The sequence below is a fragment of the Leucopleurus acutus genome (genome assembly GCF_964270905.1).
Source record: "Leucopleurus acutus genome assembly, chromosome: 8".
NCBI lineage: Eukaryota > Metazoa > Chordata > Mammalia > Artiodactyla > Delphinidae > Leucopleurus > Leucopleurus acutus.
The window spans coordinates 53,869,133-53,892,476 of NC_139151.1; the positions used below are offsets into that span (position 1 = coordinate 53,869,133).

Below are 23,344 nucleotides of genomic sequence, written 5' to 3' on the forward strand. Positions count from 1 at the left end.
TTCTTGTCTTAGCACATTTGTACCCCATTGCAATATCCTAGGGTGTACTGGTTGGAAAGCTCTGGTTTGGGCATAACTTAAGAGAACCACCAGCTTCCTTGACCTTTCATTCTTTTCCTTTAAGTCTTGGGCTCACAGACCACCCCTTCCTTCCCAGCATGCTCTTCTCATCTCTCGGTTTTCCTTCCCCTGCAGTCCATGGTGCTACTCCTCCACAGCCAGAGGCAGTACATCTTTGAGTTTGACAAGAACGACCGCCTCTCTTCTGTGACCATGCCCAACGTAGCCCGGCAGACGCTGGAGACCATCCGCTCAGTGGGTTACTACAGGAACATCTACCAGCCCCCCGAGGGCAACGCCTCAGTCATCCAGGACTTCACTGAGGACGGGCACCTCCTCCACACCTTCTACCTGGGCACCGGCCGCAGGGTGATATACAAGTATGGCAAGCTGTCCAAGCTAGCTGAGATGCTATACGACACCACCAAGGTGAGCTTCACCTACGACGAGACCGCCGGCATGCTGAAGACCATCAACCTACAGAACGAGGGCTTCACCTGCACCATCCGCTACCGTCAAATCGGGCCCCTGATCGACCGCCAGATTTTTCGCTTCACCGAGGAAGGCATGGTCAACGCCCGCTTTGACTACAACTATGACAACAGCTTCCGGGTGACCAGCATGCAGGCCGTGATCAATGAGACCCCGCTGCCCATCGACCTCTATCGCTATGACGATGTGTCGGGCAGGACGGAGCAGTTCGGGAAATTTGGTGTCATCTACTATGACATTAACCAGATCATCACCACGGCGGTCATGACCCACACCAAGCACTTTGACGCATACGGCCGGATGAAGGAAGTGCAATACGAGATCTTCCGCTCGCTCATGTACTGGATGACCGTCCAGTATGATAACATGGGGCGAGTCGTTAAGAAGGAGCTGAAGGTGGGACCCTATGCCAACACCACCCGCTACTCCTATGAGTACGATGCTGACGGCCAGCTGCAGACGGTCTCCATCAATGACAAACCACTCTGGCGATATAGCTATGACCTCAATGGGAACCTGCACTTACTGAGCCCGGGGAACAGTGCACGGCTCACCCCACTACGGTATGACCTCCGTGACCGCATCACCAGGCTGGGTGACGTGCAATACAAGATGGACGAGGACGGTTTCCTGAGGCAGAGGGGCAGTGATGTCTTTGAGTACAACTCAGCGGGCCTGCTCATCAAGGCCTACAACCGGGGTGGTGGCTGGAGCGTCAGGTACCGTTACGATGGCCTGGGGCGGCGGGTGTCCAGCAAGAGCAGCCAGAGCCACCACCTGCAGTTCTTCTACGCAGACCTGACCAGTCCCACCAAGGTCACCCACCTGTACAACCACTCCAGCTCTGAGATCACATCCCTCTACTACGACCTGCAAGGACACCTCTTTGCCATGGAGCTGAGCGGCGGAGATGAGTTCTACATAGCCTGTGACAACATCGGGACCCCTCTTGCCGTCTTCAGTGGAACGGGCTTAATGATCAAGCAGATCCTGTACACGGCCTACGGGGAGATCTACATGGACACCAACCCCAACTTCCAGATCATCATTGGCTACCACGGTGGCCTCTATGATCCACTCACCAAGCTCGTCCACATGGGCCGGCGAGATTACGACGTGCTGGCTGGTCGCTGGACGAGCCCAGACCACGAGTTGTGGAAGCAGCTTAGTAGCAGCAATATCATGCCGTTTAATCTCTATATGTTTAAAAACAACAACCCGGTCAGTAACTCTCAGGACGTCAAGTGCTTCATGACAGGTGAGGATCAGGGCTTATTCAGAGGGCAGGAACCACTATCACTCTGGTCATCTGAAAAGAGCCTTCCTTGAGAAAGCTGGTATGGGGTAATGGGAGATATTGACTTCCTTTTAGAGCAGCATTTTCCAAAGTATTTTTGAAGAAACACCAGTTCAGAGAAACGCTTTGGAAAAACTGGTTTTGGCATCAAATCAATTTGACAGGGCAACTACCGTTCTTAAACTTTCATGATACATTTCAGCTTATGAAAGGCTCTGAGAAGTCCTGTAGTAAAGAGAACTGTTTCATATATTTACCCACTATTTTTCCAACTTATTTGACCACGAAACCCTAATATTTCACTGGATGCATCCCCTGGAATGTACTTTGAAAGTTTCTGACCCAGAGATCAGGCTGGTTATGAGTCCCTGATAAGTTGAATGAAGGTATGACCAAAAAAAAAAGAAAGAAAGAAAGAAAGTAAAGGAGAATTCAGTTCTCTTATTTGGGATGAGGTCATGGAAAATTCAGACTTTGGCAACAGACAGAACTAGGTGAAAGATCCATCGTTTCTAAGCTGTGACAGTCACAAAATTTATTTAACTTCCCCTGAATCCCAGTTTCCTGATCTATGAATTGAAGTTAGAATATCTACCCTGACTCTGGTGAGTTAAATATGCATATTGTAAATCCTAGAGCAACTACTAAAAGATGAAGCAGAGGCACAGCTTATCGGTCAATAGTGGAGATAAAATGAAGCCTAAATTAATCATCCAAAGAGGGTAGGAAAAGAGGGAGAAAAAGGAGCAAAGAACAGATGGACAAATAGGAAAAAAAAAAGTACTTACCTGATAGGATGGTCGCAGGGGTGAAATGAGATACATTTTATAACCTGCCTAGCACAGTGCCTGGTTCATGTTGGTTCTCTTTCCCTTACCGTCTGATTTTAAAAGTGGGCTTTGAAAAAAAAAAAGTGGGCTTTGGTCTCCACTACCATGAAACCAACTTGAGTATAAAATGCCCCATAGGTCACGCATGCCAGAAATGCCTCTAACAGCCTCCTTCCAGCAAGCAGCCGCTGCCAGGCCAGGCACAGAAGACCTCAGGAGTCAGAGCAGCTCTGGAGATTCAGGTCTGGATAAAACCAGCACCTTTTATAGAACAGAGTTCGTGGTGGACAAAAGTTGGGCACGACCACTTGCAAACGTGGTCGTCTCCCCGTCTTTTGTCCTGTGACATGATCCTCCTGCCGCTATTTTAAGGCAGTTTCCTTCATTCAGAAAGGGCCCCCTCTGTGCAGCCACCATTTTAGGCACAGGGGATAGAAAGATGATCCCCGCCCTCCAGGAGTTCACCTCGCAAGAGGCCAGACAGACAACTGCTGTCCAGTGTGAGGGGCCCACGGCGGAGGCTTGCGCTGACAGCCAGTGAAACACAGGAGGCACAGCTGGTTGTACCCAGGGAGCAGCTGGCGCGTGAGGTCCGCTTACGAGTGGACATTCGCCAGGTAATGGGGAAAAAGGCGATCCAGATAGAGGGGACCGCACGTACAAAAGTATGGAGAGGGCAATGTGTACAGCCCCACGTGAGTGCCCCTTAGGGACGTGGTGGCTTTCTGGCCCCCAAACTGGGGTGGCCCAGTCTGGAGCTGTTTCTGCTGACAGAATTAGAGGAGTCTTCTTTCAGGGAAGAATTCCAGGTGGTCATGCCGAGAGCAGGAGTCCCAAGAGTGGGAAGAAAGAGAGGACGCAGTGGTGAGCAGGTGCGATGAAAACATCCTTGGGGCCTATGGACGCACAGGAATATCTCAACAAGGTTTCACAGCGTTCACCCTACTCGGCTTGCTGCCAGCCCTAGAAAAACTGAAACGACTGAGAGGACATTTCCCTTCTATCTGTCTGCATTAAGCACGCCCCCTGTCTCATCTTCCAATGAACTTCCTGTGAGATGCCTTGGCAGGTTACTGTAGCTGAAGAAAAAACCATTTTACTACTAAAAGCCAAGATACTACTAATCCTCACTAAACTTGACCATCCAGCTTCCACGTGGGCTACACGCAGCCTCATTCACATCCAGCAACGACAACGATAAAAAGGCCTCTCATCTTTTTGTCCAAAAACAGGATAGGGTCTTAAGCCTATAATACTGGAGAGGCTTATGTCACATGACAACCCCTGAACCAACCAGCATGGCTGGGGAGGTAGAATGCACTGATTGGCTTAGCCCAGGTCACATGCTTCAATGCTAAGCCCTTAGGTGGAGTCAGTGTCCCTAAAAATACATGGATACCCCAAAAAGAAAGAGAAGGCAGAATGGGACCCTAGGAAGGCAACTTAAAAATGTCCACCACTGATCCATCAGATACTTAACCCTCACTTGTAGCCTGTGCGACGGGGACCCCTGACCCCATTTACAAAGGCGGAAAGTGAGGGTCAGAGAGGTAAAGTAACCCTCCCAGGAAGAGGTGGCAAGGCTGGGGTTAGAACTCTGCTGTGTCTGACTCCGAAATCCTCATTCTTAGAGATCTGAATTCCCTCTGTAAAGTGCAAAGCTGTGTACATGTGAAAGGATTATTATTTTTCATCACTGTCCCAGGCAAGCCACACTGAAGTCTGGGACGAACGGATGAGTAAAGAGCTTTTTAACTTGAGGGAAATGTCTACCTCTGATGTCATAGGAAAGAAGAGTAAAATTCCCAACTCTTCAGAAAAGCACAGTAGAAACAGCAGTGAATAAATCAATTTTCAGCATTTTTCCTAAAGGCATAATGAGAAAGTTTCCCACCTTCCCTCACTTGTAATTAAGGCCCAGGCCTCTTTTCAGCCCCCTGGCTTCCTGGGAATTTGCAGTATTCCTGATAGAAGCTTTCCTTTGCAACTACAAATTCAGATGCAAGTTCTCAGCCTCAGGCAAAATGGCTTTGTAGGGTTGTTCCCCCCCCCCCCATTCTGTTTCTTTTAATTTCCCAAAGAACCATCTACCAAGATTCAGAGAATCAGAGATACTTAGAAACTCAGTGAGGAAAGGGACTTTGGAGAAAACTGGTCCAAGCACCTCACGCTACAAAAGAGGAAATGGAGTTCCAGGCACATGGAGGCTTGGGTTTGAGGAAACACAGGCAACCTTCTATGAGCCAGGAACCAAGCTGGACACTTTAAAATACATTAAATCTAATCATTTATGTAACAAAACAGAACAGTTCCTGCTCTATGTTGGCTGCCCCAAAGTGGTAACACTATTAGTATTCTTCTCCATGACTTGGTGAAAACCATTTCTCCCATGAATTTGCAGATAAGGAAACCGAACCTCAGAGAGGTTAAGCAAACTGTCTAAGATCACACAGTTTGCAAGTAGGGAGCCAGAGTTTGGACCTGGGTTTTGTCTTGCCTCACCATGTTCTTTCCCTTATATGATCTTTCTAGAAGTAGAATCTGGGTTTCCAAGCTTCCTTTTCTACCACTCCTCCACGTCAGAACCTCCAGCCTTCACACCCAAGAGAGGGGCTCTGGAACATCGAAGAAACAAAAACCAAAAAAAAAAAAAAAAAGAAAAAGGCAAACTTGAGGTTCTTGAATGGAAAGGCAATGTGGGATGAAGTTGATGACCCCCGAATGGCACTCCCGTCACTGGGATGAACTCAATTCCACCAATGCCTGGGCCCTAAGAACCTCCCTGACCAGGGATCTGTCTGCTTTGGAAAAAGCCCAAAGCAGGCCTGAATGCCCACCACCCAGAGTTGCTGGCTCAGACACTTAATTCCAAATCCTGCCTTCTCCTGACTTTGGATTTGAGTCTCTAGTCAACAACTGCTTTGGCATCTTCAGCTGCCCCTTCGCAAGGAAGGCTGAGCCATGCTGGGACACAGGCTGTCTGTCTGTCTCCTGTAGACCCCAAATCACCTCCCACCTGCCATCCCAGGCTCTTCCTTCTCCAGCCGCCATTCTCCTTTCTGGTTCTCTCTCTGCCTTGCTGAACTGCTGTCCGGTTATCCGAACACTCCCAATACTCACCTCCCTTCTCCAGGCCTTGCCTTATACAATGGCCTTTGCGTTCAGCTCCATCGGAGCCTGACAAAATTTACACAGCTTTCACTGCCTGGCTTCAAGGTAACCATCTTCGTGAAGACTTGTGAGTCTGTGGAACTGAAAGACTTCTGCCCTCCTCTAGGTGTTTTCCCTGTGTCAAGGTTATCCGTGTCCATGTCTCAGCTTCCCTTCAGGGTCCTGCGTGTGCCAGCTGAGGATCTGTGACACCAGAGCTGGGCACATAAAAGACACTCAGCAACAGAGGGCCAAGTAACTGATGACACACTTTCCACCCTCTTTCTTTTCCTGAAGTCTTGGCTTCCTGATGCCACTCTTCAGTGAGCTGGTTGCTCATGACAACATCCCACCTTTCCCTATACCTAGTATTTTATAATTAGTACCCCCCCAGGAATATTATAAAAACCAGTAAATCCAATGCCTATGGGGCTAGATCCTCAAGCCCAATATAAAGACTGGAAAATGAAGGCACAGGGAGCTTAAGTGACTTTCTTAGGCTCCCAGAGTAAATAAAGGCAGGATCAAGGGGAAAACAACTCTTCGATCTTTGGTCAGGCCACCTCCATGCCCAATGCACTTTAGCCCTGCGGCTCCGATCTCTTCAAAAAGGAGAAAGGAGGGAGAGTTTGCTTCTTCAGTGAATTTTCTCTTTGGAAGTCATTCATTAAAACCTTTCCTTTGGGGCTTCCCTGGTGGCTCAGTGGTTGAGAGTCCGCCTGCCGATGCAGGGGACACGGGTTTGTGCCCCGGTCTGGGAAGATCCCACATGCCGCGGAGCGGCTGGGCCCGTGAGCCATGGCTGCTGAGCCTGCGTGTCTGGAGCCTGTGCTCCGCAACGGGAGAGGCCACAACAGTGAGAGGCCCGCGTACCGCAAAAAAAAAAAAAAAATCTTTCCTTTGGGGTTGGTTGTCCTCTGTGTCTCCTGTTGGTGTTGCGGCTGGATGTGGAGGAGTGTTCATCCACCAACAGCTGTTCCTGGCTACGAAGCTGAAGGTCCTCGGGGTAGAGGGACAGTAGTAAGAGGAGTCTGGAAACCTAGGTTTTACTTCAGTGACATCTCGCTCAGATGCTTCCCTAGGAGGGGACACTGGGTCCCAAGAGCATGTTCAGCTTTCATACCATTAGACAGTTTCCACCATGCTTGTTGACTCTCCCCCCAGCAGCTCTCCGTGTCCTCACCCCACCCCCCTGCAGCCTAACTCTAGGCTGCTTTCTTGGGACATGTCACTCTGAGGTCCACTGACTCCGTGGGGCTGTTTCTGCTTCTGTCCCACCCAGATGTCAACAGCTGGCTCCTCACCTTCGGATTCCAGCTCCACAATGTGATTCCCGGCTATCCCAAGCCAGACACGGACGCCACGGAACCATCCTACGAGCTCATCCACACACAGATGAAAACTCAGGAGTGGGACAACAGCAAGGTAATTCACACACATGACTGCCCACCCCTCAAGCCATCCAGACATTACGGGAATGGGTCCCACCAGCTTTTCAGGAAAGCCTAGGCCAATGACAGAAACCAAATACTTAGTAACCCTGCCACTGGCAGGTCACTGTGGACCCAGCTGTAACGGCACGTAGGCCCTCACAAGCCAAATTAAGGAGTTTTGTACGTTACACTGAGTTTGGAGTTCCACACAAAAAAATGAGCCTTTGTCCCAACCCAGTACAAAAGTACAAAGAGGGAAGGTGTGTTCGAAATACAAATGTGACATTTTCTGAGCACCTCAGTGCACCTGGCCTGTTCTACATAAATTAACACACAAATATCCCTTGGTATCGTTGTTCTCACTCTACAGATTTCATGCCTGAGGCTTTCGAATGCCACACAGCAAGGATGAAGTAGAGCAGGATTCAAACCCAGATCTGTCTGTAGGTGCTCAAAAAAGTGTTACTTTCCCCTGTCTTCCATTTATGACCCAATTTCAAAGACTCATAGAATTTTATGGCTATAAAGATCCTTAAAAACAGTTTCATTCCACCCTCTCACTTCAGACATCCATTTGCTCATTTCTTCCCACTGCCCCCCTCTTTCATAAGATCTGTGCTGGGAGCTGGCTCTTCCAGGCCCCAGGCCCCGGGAGCCCAGTGAATGCAGGAAAGAATCAGGCAGAGACCAGGCCTTCCAGGGGATCCCTGACCAGGGGGACAAGAGACTGAGGAGGAAATCAGTTGCCAGATGGCATACTGCTGGCGATCAGAAACTTACACATCCGTATCTCTTACTCCAGTCGGATTCCATCAGGCCTCAGCCTCGCTGTTTCCTTCCCCTGACCTCTGGAGGATGTGATTCTGCACCTCTGTGCTCCGGTGGCACCTATAGCTTCCTCTTGCTAAGCACTCACAACGCTATATTTTCATTCCTGTTTTCTTCCCTGTATCTCCACTAGACCCTAAGCCCCAAGAGGGCAAGTACTGGGTCTTATTTGTTACCCAGCATACCACCTCGCACACAGTAGGGGCATGGAAAACTTTTGTCGAATGAACAAATGGTTGAAAGAAGTAAACAACCCCGTGAGTTCGGCCTTTTTCCCCATTTTACAGATAAGACCAGAGTTGAGAGAAACTTGTCCAAGGTGAGCTGGAAAGGCGATGAGAACCCAAGTCTGTCTGGTCACGAAGCCCATCCTCTCGCTGCAGCCCTAGCCCCACCCCCTGCCCCCCTCCAGTCCCCGCCATCCATCCCTCCAGGTAGTGCCCAGCTGCCCACAGCGCTGACTGTTTTCCCAGGGCCGCTTCCAGCCACTCAGCTGCACCCCTACCTCCAGACTCCCTTCTCCACCCGCTCCCAGAGCCACAGTCTCTGACGGTTTGCCAGCCTTGCCTGTCAATGAATTATTGATTTCTGCCCTTGGCAAGCACTGGAGATCTTTGTTGTTGAGCGCTCCAGCTTCCGTGAAACTCTAGGAAATAATTGTTCACAGACAGGGTGCTATTAATTATAAAGAGGACTGAATTTCAGTGAGAAACCGACAGGCCTTTTTCTAAAGCCATTTCTCTAAGTCGCTGATAAGGCCCTGGGACCTGCCCGAACGTGGCTTCCAACCTGTCCCCCAAAGCAGCCAAGAGCGGGGGCACTTGAGGAGCCCCCAGGAAGCACTGTGGGGACAGAGGCCCTCCACATGGCAGAGAGCAACACAGCAGGCTAAGAGGGTTTATGTAAGCCACTACTTTTCATCCTACTAAGCCTTCTTGTCAATAGTGCATTCCTCGCCATTGCTGCATCTAACATCATCCCCTCATCCTCCAAGTCCCAACTCCAGCGTGAGCCTGTCCTTGAACCCCATCTCCTTCACCTTGCTTCTCCACCTCCAGGCTGAGACACCCTGAGCCGTGATTGCCCCTCCCGACTCCAGCAGCCCTTGAACTGAGCCTCTAGGATCAGACAGACCAGGGTTTGCATGTTAGTTTGAATACTGACTAGTCTGTATGACTGTGGGCCAGTTACAACCTCTTTGCGCCTTCGTTTCCTTAGGTGTAAAACCAGAGCAATGACAGTCCCCACTGTATAAAGTTATTGTGAAGATCCGGCGAGATAATGAATGTGAATTATTCAGCTCAAAGGCCACGACATGTTGGCTATAGCTGTTACTATTGCTCCTCTTAGACCACCACTCATCACATCTGATTGTAGTTATTTGTTGCCACATCTGTCTTTCCCCACTAAACGAGGAGTTCTTCAAGGGCAGGGATGACGTCTGATTCATTGTTGTATCTCCCGTGCCGAGAAAGGGACTGGGCACAGAGCAGATGCTCCCTGAACAGCTTCTGAATGGGAGGAAGGGTGACTAGATGGATGAAGGAGGGCTGGCTGTCCTAGTGGTCAGCAGTAGAGCTAGATGCTACAGGTTAATACATTTGTATAGGTTTGACTTTTAGTCATGTAAGCTGATTCTCCAGGCCGTTGGAAGCTTTTCCCCATTGATCTCACTCTCTCTCTCTCCCCCCACCATCAGTCTGTTCTCGGGGTACAGTGTGAAGTGCAGAAGCAGCTCAAGGCCTTCGTCACCCTGGAACGTTTCGATCAGCTCTACAGCTCCACAGTCACCAGCTGCCAGCAGGCCCCAGAGACAAAGAAGTTTGCATCCAGTGGCTCAGTCTTTGGCAAAGGGGTCAAGTTCGCCTTGAAGGATGGCCGAGTGACCACAGACATCATCAGTGTGGCCAACGAGGACGGGCGGAGGGTTGCTGCCATCTTGAACAACGCCCACTACCTAGAGAACATGCACTTCACCATTGACGGAGTGGACACCCACTACTTCGTGAAAGCAGGACCTTCGGAAGGCGACCTGGCCATCCTGGGCCTCAGCGGGGGGCGGCGAACCCTGGAGAACGGGGTCAACGTCACTGTGTCCCAGATCAACACGGTGCTCAGTGGCAGGACTAGACGGTACACAGACATCCAGCTCCAGTACGGGGCACTGTGCTTGAACACCCGCTATGGGACAACACCGGATGAGGAGAAGGCACGGGTGCTGGAGCTGGCCCGGCAGAGAGCCGTGCGCCAGGCCTGGGCCCGCGAGCAGCAGCGACTGCGGGAAGGGGAGGAAGGCCTGCGGGCCTGGACAGAGGGCGAGAAGCAGCAGGCGCTGAGCACGGGGCGGGTTCAAGGCTACGACGGCTTCTTCGTGATCTCGGTCGAGCAGTACCCGGAACTGTCAGACAGCGCCAGCAACATCCACTTCATGAGACAGAGTGAGATGGGCCGAAGGTGACAGAGAGGACCGTGGCCGGGACTTCTTGCCAAAGACAGCTACTCTTTTGTGGCCGCATACCTGACTGTGTTGTACTTAAAAAAAAAAAAAAGAATCCTTTTTTTAACAAGTGCAGAAAGCAAGCGAACAAAAAAGATACTGGTTGCAGTGTAATTCATGCAACATCCTTTTTTTTTTAAGAAAAGAAAAACACAAATTTGGCCTTCACACATTTTTCGCAAAGAACAGAAGGTATTTTTTTTCCATAGTGTGATCACAATGTAAACTTTCTTGTCTTCTGTTCCCTTTTCCTTGAGGAGTTTTCCTTGTTGTTTGGGGTACGTTTCTCCTCACTGAGATGCATCTCCTGGGGTGTGTCCTTGTCTGTCCCCAGGCACCCAGTGTGATGTGAGACACAAGTGTCTGTGCTAACTTGTCCCATGTGCAACTTTCTCTTCCATGGGGGTCGGGCAGGAGGGAAGGGTGCGGCGGAGAGTAATGGGCCGGTAGCAAATTTCCAAGGGGGCCTGGAAGGAGGGTCCGCAGGACCTGAGGATCTTTGGCTAAGCTCCCGCAGGCAAGTGGTAGCTTTTTTACTCACTGTGTTCCATGCCTCCAGAGGACCATGGATGGTTCCATCTTCTCTGGGGGATTTCATGATCTCACAGCACCTTTTTCAAGCTGCCCCAAACTCCTGTCCAAGCTTTATATTTTGATGCGAAATGAAACCCCCAACCCCTTTTGCACATCTTGTGTAGTTGTCAGTGCCACCTCCATGCTGGGACGGAGAAAGCGTCTCCCAGGTCCTTTCCCCAGTCTGGTGACAGCATCCTGGGGCTCAGAGCCCAAGCCTCCCCAAGAGGCGGAGGCATCCAGGGCATCTGTGGTTGGTTGGTCCTCCCATGATGTTCCTTATTCATCTCTTTCTCTCTCCCAAAGTCAGACGTGAGAAGCAGCACCGCACAGCAAGCCCTCAGTGTGGGCACCACGTCCAGAAGGGAAGGTCACCCACGGCAAAAGAACGGCAGTGGTGGCAAGGGTACCAGCCTGCCTTCCTAGGTGAAGCCCTCTCCCCATGACTTTGGGTATCTTCCCTCCACTGCTCAGCTGCCACCACTGAGAAATAGGAGTGTGGAGAGAGGTGCTTGGTGGCCTTTGATCGTGGAAAGAGGCTTAAGAAAAAGGTCAGCCAGAGAGAGGAAAGCATGAGTCGAGCATCCTCCTAACGAGCTCCTGAAGGCTCCTCCGCCGCTCATGTATTGGGCTAATTGCAGAGCTGGGATGCAGCTGGGTAGACTTTCAGGAAATTCCTTCTGTGAAGTTCTTCTAAAACAGCTTCCCCTCTAGAGGAGCCCAACTGGGGTTTTAAAGCAAGATTAAGGAGAAAGGAGGAAAGAGAGAATTTGGTGTGGCCTGGCAGCGTCAAGTTACCCCACCAGGATTGGGGGCGGTTCCTGAGGCTGGTGCCTGTGGATCCAGAAGCCCGGGCTACAGTTGTCCCTGTGAAGACCTACGCCTGTGGTCATTGGGCAGAAGTTTAAGTCCTTTCGGGAGTGAGTGCATCCCACACCTGGAGGGCGTGCCCAGGGAGAGGCAGCAGCCAGTGGGCCGCGGGAAGCGCTGAGAGTAGGGGGGCGCTAGGAGCTCCTTTCTCCTGTTCTATCTGCCTAATTACCACTGTCATTACCTCTCACAGGAGGCTCTGGGAGAGCAGGAGGGGAAGCCAAATGCTTCCTTTTAAGCTGGGCTTCTTAGAAAATGGGACTTTTATGGGTTACATTTTACATTGAGTGTGGAAAACGAATTGAGTCCGAGCTCCTTCCCGTGGAAACCTCGTTGGACTGACAAGCTCATGGCACCTTTATAGCCTTACTCACAGAGTCTTCAGAATGTTCCATGAGTTAATGAAACCGAAAAGGTCTCTTGCTGCATGAGAATCGGAGCAGCACGGAGGCCGGGGTCCGCCTGGCAGAGGGAGGCACCCAGAGCTTCTCGGGAGAGGAGGTTTTGCCTTACGTCATCCCACTGGGGATGAGAGGATGTGTTTCGCTAAGTGCTCTTCCTGTTTCCAAAAAAAGTGACACTGCTGATACAGTGTCTTGGACTATTTGCTCACTCCTCCCAGAGCTCCGCTGAGTCAGATGCAGTGCTCCCGGGCCCACTGTGCAAGGCGGGAGCTGGTGGCGGGTCCCATCCGGCAGGATCGTTCTTGGATGGGATGGAAAATCGTTTGGCCTGAAGAACACAAGTGTTTTTTTGTTTTTAAACCAAAATAGACTTATGCCTCGCAAATGTACTCTTGATACAAGGAGCCCTTGAGCAATGGGACCCTGCCCGTTGACCTAGATGATCAGTTCCATGCTGGCTTCCTGACATCAGTCAAGACCTGCTGGGGACGTCTACTTGGAGGTCAGAGACAGCATGAGGGCCGAATGAACCATCTCCCCACACCTCCCCAGCCCTCTGACTCTCCACCCCTCACCCCCAACAAAGTAATAGTGTGGATTCTTAAAGATCAAAATCACAGAGAATAACTGAGCATTCCTTTCCTTTAAACGAATGACGTTATATCTTTTCTGGGCTACATACCACCAAGGAGGCATAGCTTCTGTATGGAGAGAAGATGACGCATCCCCAGCCTTTGGAGAGGACCTCAGGTGTGGGGCCGGCAGCATCAAGCACCTCAGTTTCACACTGGTGCTGTTGCTATTGGAGGTGGTGCTTCCGGCCTCGGCCCTTCTGAGTCGGTTTCCATTTGGGCTGGCAGGTGACTCACTGCCTGCACTCTCCGTCTGTCCTCCTGCTGAGACCAGCAGTGCCAATCGCACCACAAGAGTGAGTCTGAAGGCATGAGCCGGAGTTCCCTGTGCCTGCTCAGAGGCCACCAGGCAGCAAATCCCATCCTTGACGGCACCTGCCCTTTTGGCATTAACCAACCAGAACGTGTGCATTAGAATTACCAGCCCTCCCTCACTGGCTCAGGTTCATTATTCTGCAGGATGTCAGCTTCTGACCCTAGAAAAAGGTTTATTTTGGAAGAGCTCCTGCCTTCTCCCGTATCCTCCACGGCTGCCATCAGCTCCTCATCCACAGCCCCTCTGTCATCACCTTAAATAGGACTTCAGTCATTCCCCAACTTTGCTTTTTATAGGATGAGATTTCCTTTTTATCCACCCTCCAGGCAGACGTCACTGGAGGGCAGAGCTGTGACAACGGGAGGAAGGGAAAGGAACTCCACGGTCAATTACCCCTGATGCTTGTCTCTCAGAACTGTCGGCTGAGAATTAACCCAAGGAACAGACTAGTGCCTGATTGCTACCTAGGGATGGAGGATTTGAAACAATGGCTAAGAAACTGACCAGAGGTTGAAAATGGCCAGAGGGCGTGATTTTAAAGAATGAGGTGGGGCTGGGAGCAGAAGGTGATGTAGGCAAGGAAGGGGAATAAAACTGGGCAGTGTTTTTATAGGCAGATTTGTTTAAAAACAAGAAAAAGAGAATAAAGGACCTTTTTAGCTGTGACTTTTAAGTACCGCCTAATAGGTGGCAGGGGTTTCCAAGATGCAAAGATGAGATTTCCATGTGAAATCTTAGAATAGTTTCACATCTGCAGCCTGGTATTTGCAGTTGCCACGAGGTGAGGACCATGAGGCTGAGCTCGGTGCCCAGGAGGAAGGAGTCTGCCGGGCCTCAGCGGGGTCTCGGGTTTGGGGGTTTGTTCCCCTGGTGCTTAAAGTCGAATCTATCCTCCATTCCTCACAGCAGCCACTAAGCCCCGGCCGTGGCTTCTGGTCCTGAGCTGGGGCCTGCCTCCTGAGGGGTCTTGGAAAGCACCCAGTCTCTTTTTTCCCTTGGGATCCTCATTGGGATTAAGAGCCCTCTATTGAAGGTTCAGAATTCCCAGGTAGTTTATACACTTGTCTGTATTTTACTGGACAGGAGGGCATTAAAGAAAGAACTCTGTAGTTCAAGGCCCTTTCATTTTACCTTCAAATAACAGCAAACTCCTTTTAAAGACTCATTGCTCAGGTGATAGAAACTTTCTCCTCTCCAACCTTTCCATTCTCAGAAACCAGCCTTGTGTACGTGACCGCCCCAGACAGCAGGCCGATGTTGGGTTTCTTACCCCCTCTGGAATGCCAAAGGCATGATACTGGGCGACCTCCTGGTCCCGAAGAAAATGTGTTTGATTCTGAGGGCAAACTGCCAACGGAGAACCAACTTTCGGGCAGGCTCAGCTATCCTGGCAGGAGCTGAGTCACAGATGTTTGCTGGTGCCTGGTAGCCCTAGATTCACCCAACACCAGAATCCCACTTTTCTAAACCTGCCTGTTGTTCTTGAAGACTTCTGAACCCACGGCTTCAGCAAAAGGACTCTCCCAAGCTGCCTCTGGACGACCAACACTGGAGACTCTGGCCTTACCATGTGGAAATAGTTTTCCTGAAGTCTGGAACTAATTTTGAGAAGTTTTTTTCTCAACACTTTTGTGTTTCTAACACTGTATTCTTGACTGTGTAAATACCAACAAGGCTGTAAATAAATGCAGATGTAGATACCTTCTAGAAAAGAAAAAAAGGCATAAAAACAAAACTAGAAGTGATCCCGTGTAGCCTTCGTTGACAAATAAAAGAATATTTTGTGTTTAAAGCTGTCTGGGGGCCTTTGTTTGGAGTAGCGACTGCTTGAGCCGGTCCTCTGAGTTTGCGCTACTAGAAGCTCCTGTTCTCAGGAGGACCTCCAAGGCTCTGGTGCTTGGCCCCAAAGTCCCTCGTAAGCCCTCCAGGTGACAGCTGTCATGGAGAGGCATTTCCAAAGGACACAAAGACCCTGGGGCTTAACCTCACGAATGTCAAAGCACCTCTGACATCAGCTATGCCACACTGCTCCCCTGGGCCGCACTGCAGCTGCTGTCCTTACTGGCCTCAGGGACAGACTCCAAGGGGTGGGACAGCTCGACACTGGCCTAAGGAAAGAGCCTGTGCTCTGCCACTGGGCACAGAATTGTCCACTATGTCACACGTCACTGTATTCCACATGGGGTGTCACTGGTTGCGCTTTCAAAAATAACGCATATTCATCATACAAATTATTATAACCACATAATACAACTTGGAAAAAAAAGAAGAAAATTCCTTTAGCATTGTTTTTGTTTTTTTGTTTTTGTTTTTTGCTCTGTGTTTTCTTAACCTAAGGTGATTGAAAACAATCTAAGGCATTCAATCACAGCATACAGGTAATTTTTCAGCCTGCTTTTCTCACATAATCTCACATTTAACCTCATGTCTAGAAGCCAGGGATGACAGCTGGTCACTTAGGAAAGTACATTTGCTAAGCCCACCTCCCTCGTGTGAACGGCAAACCTTATGAAAATGCAAATAATTGAGGACAGGAATGAGAACAGAAGGTTCATTGCTTCCCATTAGCCTCAGGTCTGGCCCCATCACCAGGCCCTGTGGGAAGGAGCTTCAAGCTTCGGCTCTATTCCTTCCACCTGCGCAACTATGGGCTGTCCAGGCACCGCTACCCAAGCTGTTATACTTTTGTAGTGCCAGGGACGGAGGCACCTGCAGTGGTTAAAAAAAAAAAAAAAAAAAAATTGGGGGGGTGCAAAACTTGGCTCTAGCACTTGACTGTGTGATCTTAGACAATTTAACTTCTAAGCCTCAATCTTCTATCTATAACGAGGGTACGATGGTACATACCATACCTTCCTGGTTACTGCTCAGATCACCTTAAAGGAGCAGGCGTATAATGTCGCCTGCTGCTCTCTGAACAACAGGACTTGGCCCAGTGTAACTTTTCCCCCTCACACCTCCCTCCCCAGCCCTCCACCCACCTCCCTTCCAAAGTCTGGTACTCTTCCCACTACACCAGTGGTTCTCAAACTTTGGCCTGTACCAGACTCACCTGGAGTGTTTATCAAACCACAGATTGCTGGCCCCGCCCCCGGAATTTCTGAAATCAGTGGGTCTGAGATGGGGCCCCATAATGTGCATTTCTAACATATTCCCAGGTGATGCTGATGCCTCTTCACGCTTTGAGAACCATTGCCAACGACACTGTCTTTTACACAACGGAGCGAATAAGCTACTCAGCATAGCCCCTCAGATGCCCTCGGTCAAGGATACCTACCATTTCCAGCCAGCAGAGCCAGTGTATCGGTCATCCTCTGCTGCGCCCTCTCCCACTTCTGCACTACAGTCAGCCGCGTGGGAACGTCCCCCACCCCAAGATACCTTTCACACCTTGTGGGCCTTTGCACTCAGCGCTTCTTCAAGCCCGGTGGAAGTGTTCTCCGAAGCCCTCCGGCAGCCCTTTCCCTCTCCACAGGGACTCACCGCACACTGCCACGAGCCAGGCACTTTCAAGACTGAACTGACTTGGGCGTGAGCATCTCGAGCCCAACCCGATCTGTGTCTATCTAATCCTCTGCGCGTCCCTAGGGCCCAAAGCAGGTACCCCGCTGTGGGTCACCCTAAGCTCAGCTTGGTCTTTGCTGCAGGGGTCCACTCTCTCTGGTGTATTTGAGAAAAAGGGGGATGGTTGCCTATCCCCTTCTCAATGGAGGCCGCCTCGCCTCCCGAACCGGGTGCTGCGCCCCCTCCCGGGCTCTCCTGGAAAGACTGCGTGCTGCAGGCGCGCGGGCCTCGCGAGAGGAAGGGGCGGGGGCGAGGCAGGTCTCCTCCCCTACGTTCCGCGCTCGCCACGTTCTGTAACCCCGCCCTCGAGGTTGCACGGGAGATTCTTCAGAATGCGTTGGAGGCGGTGGAGAAAACTACCAGGCGCCGGGGAGGAGACTTTACGGTGAGTACTATTACGCCTTTTCTCCCGTATCCAGCGGAGAAGGGTGTAACCTCTTACAGGGCGTTCCTCGTGGTCGCACCCACCCTGGCCTTGCTCCCAGTTCTCATGCCGGCGTTTCCGTGGGCGTCTCTCCCTTCAGCCCCACGCTGGAAATCTCGTTCCATGCCTTGGAAAGCTCCACTGCTACTGGAGTGCCCAGCCCTGCCTGCATCAGGCCATCCAGCGTTAATCTCTCAAGTCTGACTCCATCAGTCTGGAATGGCTCCATGGTAGGCTCTAGCCACCATTCCCTGGTCAGGCCTCTTTCAGGGTCGCAGCGCAGTAGGAGTTGCAGTTACATTTTTGTATCCTTTCAGAATCCAAAGCGTATTTGTGGAGACACACACACACCTTGAAGGTGAAACCGCACAACTCATATTGGGACTTGAACCCACCAGCGAGGACTCGAACTAAGACTGGGGCTTGAACCCACTGTCTTTTAATTGAGTTCACACACCTGGTCTCAGGATTTAATGAAGCTCAGTTTCTTTATATCTCCTCTCCGAAAGAATTTAGTGAGAGACAAAGTGATAGGTAAGAAGTGGATTTATTTAGAGAGATACACATTCCATAGACAGAATGCAATCTGTCTCGAAAGGTGAGAGCTTCCCCAGGGCATGCGTCTTGGAAAGTGAGAGCGGCCATGGGAGAAACACACTTCGCAGACAAGAGTGTGGGCCATCTCAGAAGGTGAGAGGCCTCAAAATATGGGGTGGTTAGTTTTTATGGGCTGGATAATTTCATAGGCAAATGAGTGGGCAGATTATTCCAACTATCAATATTTTGGAGAAGGGACGGAGATTTCCGGGAATTGGGCCACCACCCGCTTTTTGGCCTTTTATGGTCAGCCTTGGAACTGTGATGGAGCCTGTGGGTGGGTCGTTTACAATATGCTAATACATTACAATGAGCATGTTAATGAGGCTCAAGGTCTACTGGGAGTCGAATCTTCCGCCATCTTGGACCTAGTTGGTTCTAACCAGTTTTTGTCATATCCTCAACGACCGTGTCATTCTTTTAAAGGTTGTGCCCTGCCTCCTTCCCTCCTGTTTCACAAACACTAACATTAGTTCTTAGGGGCAATAGAGTCTTAAACCCATGGGGAAGAATGGAAGCATTTTCTTCCTGCCCTGTAATCTGCAAGCCCACTTCTGCCTTTAAGAAGTCAGCACCCTGGGACTTCCCTGGTGGTCCAGTGGCTAAGACTCTGCGCTCCCAATGCAGGGGGCCCGGGTTCCATCCCTGGTCGGGGAACTAGATCCCGCATGCCGCAGTGAAGATCACATGGCAACAAAAGTCCTGCATGCCGGGGCTTCCCTGGTGGCGCAGTGGTTGAGAGTCCGCCTGCCGATGGAGGGGACGCGGGTTCGTGCCCTGGTCCGGGAAGATCCCATATGCCGCGGAGCGGCTGGGCCCGTGAGCCATGGCCGCTGAGTCTGCGCGTCTGGAGCCTGTGCTCCACAACCAGAGAGGCCACGACAGTGAGAGGCCCGCGTACCGGAAAAAAAAAAGTCCTGCGTGCCATAACTAAGACTGTGCGCAGCCAAATAAATAAATATTTAAAAAAAAAAAAAAAGTCAGCACCTGACATTGTATGCAGAGTATTTGGGCCCTGGCTTTGTCATCCCTTCCCCTACCTTCAAAATATAACCACTCTACACTCCTAGGACTGAGTTCTTAAGGTAAAAATCTCTTCCCCAGTCTGTGAGATGGGAACAGAGGAAATGGAATCATTCTTTCAGATACAGATATTTATTATAAGCTGCGTGGTTGGATGGATGGAAAGATAATGGATGATTAAATAAATGGACGCCATGGCAGGCTCTTGAGGAGGCCTAGAGAAGAACCTGCAGTCAATCAGCGAACATTTAATGAGCATTTCATGTACATATTGACTGCAAAGCACAACATAAAAATTGAGTTATGGTTTTTGTTTTTAATTTTATTTTTGGCTGCATTGGGTCTTCGTTGCTGCACGTGGGCTTTCTCTAGTTGCAGTGAGTGGGGGCTACTCTTCGTTGCGGTGCGCAGGCTTCTCATTGCGGTGGCTTCTCTCGCTGCAGAGCACGGGCTCCAGATGCGTGGGCCTCAGCAATTGTGGCTCGCAGGCTCCAGAGCATAGGCTCATCAGCTGTGGAGCACGGGGCTTAGCTGCTCCGCGGCAAGTGGGATCCTCCCGGACCGGGGCTCAAACCCACGTCCCCAGCATTGGCAGGCGGATTCCTAACCACTGCGCCACCAGGGAAGTCCCGAGAGTTATGTTTTATTCAGCGGACAAAACTGAGGACTTAAGCCTGGGACACAGCGTCTCAGATACTCTGACGGACTGCTCCAGAGAGGCAAGTGGGGAACCAGCCTACATAGGAGTTTTTGCAAAAAAGACCAGGTAGTCGGAACATCACAAGATTACTGTTAAGTAAAGAAAACTAGATGTAGCAAGTTAAGGAATTTAGCGCTTTTCTGTGTGTGGGAAGATGCAAGAGTCTGGGCTCACTGAAATCGTTCCTTTGACCTGCACCTCAGCTCTCTGGGGCCAGCATCCTGTGCTTTCTCATCCTGAGTCTCCTCAGGGTGCATCGTTGGGGGGTGGCTACAGTAGCTAATGGCTTGATGGCAGGCATCCTGTTTCTAAGTTCCCTCAGGGCTTACTTTCCAGGCGGCCGTAATGTGACGGCTTGATGACTGCAACATCCTTTGTTTACTGATATGGCAGGCAGTATTTTTCATTCACACATATAAGCGGCCTTAGAGGACCTAAAGATGTAAGACAGGACCCTTTGCTTATAAACATTACCACCCAATCAGGGAGTCTAGAAATATTCAGAAAACAGACTGTGACACCAAGGGGCACCTGCTGTGTGTCACTACTCCAGAAACCTCAGCATCCAAGCTTGCTAGAACTCAGAAGTCTGGTGAAGGAGAGCGGAAATCTTCCAGGTTTTGCCCTGGGAGAGGTGCCAGGGGCCCAGTCTCTGGAATCAAGAGGTACCATAAGCTCAAGCTCAGTCTTGGGGACAGGGAGTTGCCGGTTTGTTAGCAGAAGCACGGCAAGGCAGCCAGGGGCTCCAGGCACTACAGTGTGTGGCGATATAAAATTGGATGGCGTAGGGCTACCGGGAGCAGGACCCCATCAGTGTCCAAGGGTCAGGTCCAGGCCTCCAGGGAGGTGTCTGGGTCTGGGCAGGTAGGCCAGGCAGATGCCCTGGCATCCACACTTCACTGACATAGGTCTGGTTGTAGGAAGAACCAAGCCCTGGGCGACTCAAGCTCACCCTCTGCCTTAGCCATGATTCCGTGACAGCAAGACTAGCCCCAGCTCCCACCTTCTGCCTCGACTGAGGCCCCTAATGTGCCCCTTGCCTGATCAGCCTGTGATCTTGTCTACAAACTCAAGAGATTTCAGCTGGCTGGAGGGGCGGGAGGCGCTGGGCCAAGTCTCAAGTGCTAAGAAGGTGCTTCCAACAAATACCGCTTTCCACAGCGGCAAAGAAGGGGAGCTCAGGGTGGGCTGGGTGGGAAGAGGAAGGAATCATAGAATTTCCTGGAAGAGGTGGATTTGGTGAGAAGGGATTAGATGAGAGCAGAAGACATTCCTGATGGGAGGAAGGTGTGCTAGTCTCGTGGTCCTGGGGGAGCCTGCGCCCCTAAGAGCTGTTCCTCAAACCTAGTCCAGGCAGGCAGAAAACCCCACATTCCCAGGGATCTGATCCAGCATGTCTCAACTCTTTTCACACAGCAGAACACATGATGGTTGATGTTTACATTCAAGGCTGAATCCCAGGGATTTATGTAGATTTGGTATAATAAAGGTGTCGGTTATGTGCAAACGCCAGGCAAGCAGGAATACCCCCTCTTTCTCCACACGCATAAAGCATATCAGAATGGAAGTGAGGGAGACCGATCATAGTATGACAGGGATAATTTTGAATGCTCTCGAATTTATAACAAAAGGAATTATTCCTTTAACTGTTATTTATAATGACTGACTTCTGACTTGCATCGCCGTGGGTAGTAACGCAAACACCAGGAGCAATCGCTACCTTCTTTTTGCTACTCTTTCTGTCTTGAGTGGGAGAGTTCTGCATAAGGAGACGCTGCACAAGGATTTGTCTGAAATTAAGTTATTATGTAGTGGTCCCAGAGAAAACAGACACGTGAAGATGAGGGACAAGGAAGGGAAGAGGGCCATCACGGGGGTGAGCTCAAGCAAAGCCCCAGGAGAGGAACTTTGTTTCACTCCAGTGGGGGAGTTGTGGAAACAATCTAAGTCACACCTGAGAGTTGTCCCCAGCTGGGCAGAGGCTGGAGTGTTTACATCTCTGCACCTGTCAGTCATCGGTTAAGGGCTGCCCCTGGGGATGTCATTTCCCGGGCACTTCTGGCTTTCTGTGCACTCAGCAAAGGGAGCCCCAGCAGCCTGAGGACAGCCCACCTACGAAGAGTTGCAGGTGTTGGCTGTTAGGAATGAAAGCACACAGCTTTCATTCATTTCCATCAGAGGAGGTTGGTGGAGCCTCACAGCACCTGCTGTGCTCTCATTTCCTGCCTCACTGGACACCTAGTAAATGCTAGTCAACTGTTGGCTAGTGAGGGATGCGTCCAAGAGAACAGGACACAATAATTGCAAGCGTTAAGCTAACAGAGAGCAGGACCCCACATGTTTTGCTTACCACCGTATCCCTGGCACCTGGCACAAGAAGCATTCATACACATTTGTTGGGAAAACGATGAATGACTCTCCCCCATGGTGATCCTGTGACCTAAGAGCTTCTCCACTGTGTCCTTAGCTTTCGCTTCCATTGCTCACCTGATTCGGTTGATGCTGTCAGAGGCCGTGGAGCATTCAGGAGGAGCTCCCTGGGGCCTCACCACATGGTGACCCTCCTCACTGAGCAAGTACCCCCCAGCTGGAAGGCCCACCATCTGCCCCTGTTTTGTCCTGATCAGATGCTTCTGAGGACAAGCAGTACAGGTTAGTGGCGAGGGTTCAGGGAGATGCAGTAGGTGTGGGCTCTAGACCTAGTGCTTTCTACGTTAGATCTCGTTAGAACCTACAGCAACGTTCATGGCAGGTGTTATAACATCCCATTGTGCAGGTGAGGTATATGAGGACTGGAGATGTTCATGATTTGTGATGTTGAGAAATGGACTCAGCCTCTGAATCTAGGTTTGCTTAACTCCAGATTCTAGGCTGTTTCTCTTACGTCTTAAAGCTGGGGAGCAAGGGAATTTCTGAGGTGGAGGGCTTCATGTGGAGTCCGCTGATGGCCAGCCACCCCTCGAGCGGCCAGCAGGCCCCCTGATGACTCTTCAGCGGACACACGCCTCCCACCCACGACTTGGCACAGTTCCACACTCAGGGCTGCCTTCGGCAGGGTGTGCAAACTGAGCAGCCACACAGGGCCCTGGACTCAGAAGGGCCCGCTCTTGGTTTAAGGCTCTGCTGTCACCATCTTGAAATCCTTTATAGTTTTTAAGCCAGGAGTCCTGTATTTCCATTGTGCACTGGGCTGTGCAAGTTATATAGCCAGTCCTCCCCGCACTGCTTGCCTGGTGTGGACACACACTTTCAGCATTCTAGGGCCTTCTCAGAGCCCTCAGGCAGAGGGTGGTCCTTGGAACCCAAAGCGGTGCTGTGGCTGAGAAATCCCTTATATATCTTTGGGGTGTGTGGAGGACGGAAGAGAAGCAGCCTGACCTTTTCCCAGGCCCGCCAACACCAAGCCAGGGAATCCCCACTCAGTGGGAAACATCCAGTAAAGCGGCAAAGACCTGGGAAAGAAGCAGGTGCAGGGACAGTGGGCACAAAGCAGCCCCAAGCCAGCTCCATCCACGGATCAGGGGAGGTGACACCTTGAGTCTTAGGGACAGGAATAAAGAAGGGAATGGCAGGCAGATGGCCTGGTGAGGCAGAGGCACTGAGGCATCCTGCGGGGAGCTGGGCATGGCTCCTGGACAAGGCAGGGGAGGGGCC

The 23,344-nt window shown here is 50.8% G+C and overlaps 1 protein-coding gene across 4 annotated transcripts in view; it reads left to right on the forward strand.

Annotated features, from left to right (window-relative positions):
• The window catches only part of TENM4 (teneurin transmembrane protein 4), a gene marked incomplete at both ends in the record, with an annotated part of 385,043 nt that extends 374,495 nt beyond the window's left edge, over positions 1–10,548 (forward strand). For all 4 annotated transcript variants that reach the window (XM_082844520.1, XM_082844521.1, XM_082844522.1 and 1 more), the window contains 3 exons: positions 196–1,810; positions 7,112–7,254; positions 9,790–10,548. In XM_082844520.1, coding sequence (XP_082700646.1) covers positions 196–1,810; positions 7,112–7,254; positions 9,790–10,548 — 2,517 coding nt within the window. The remainder of the gene's footprint in view (positions 1–195; positions 1,811–7,111; positions 7,255–9,789) is intronic.
• Between the last annotated feature and the right edge of the window lie 12,796 nt (positions 10,549–23,344).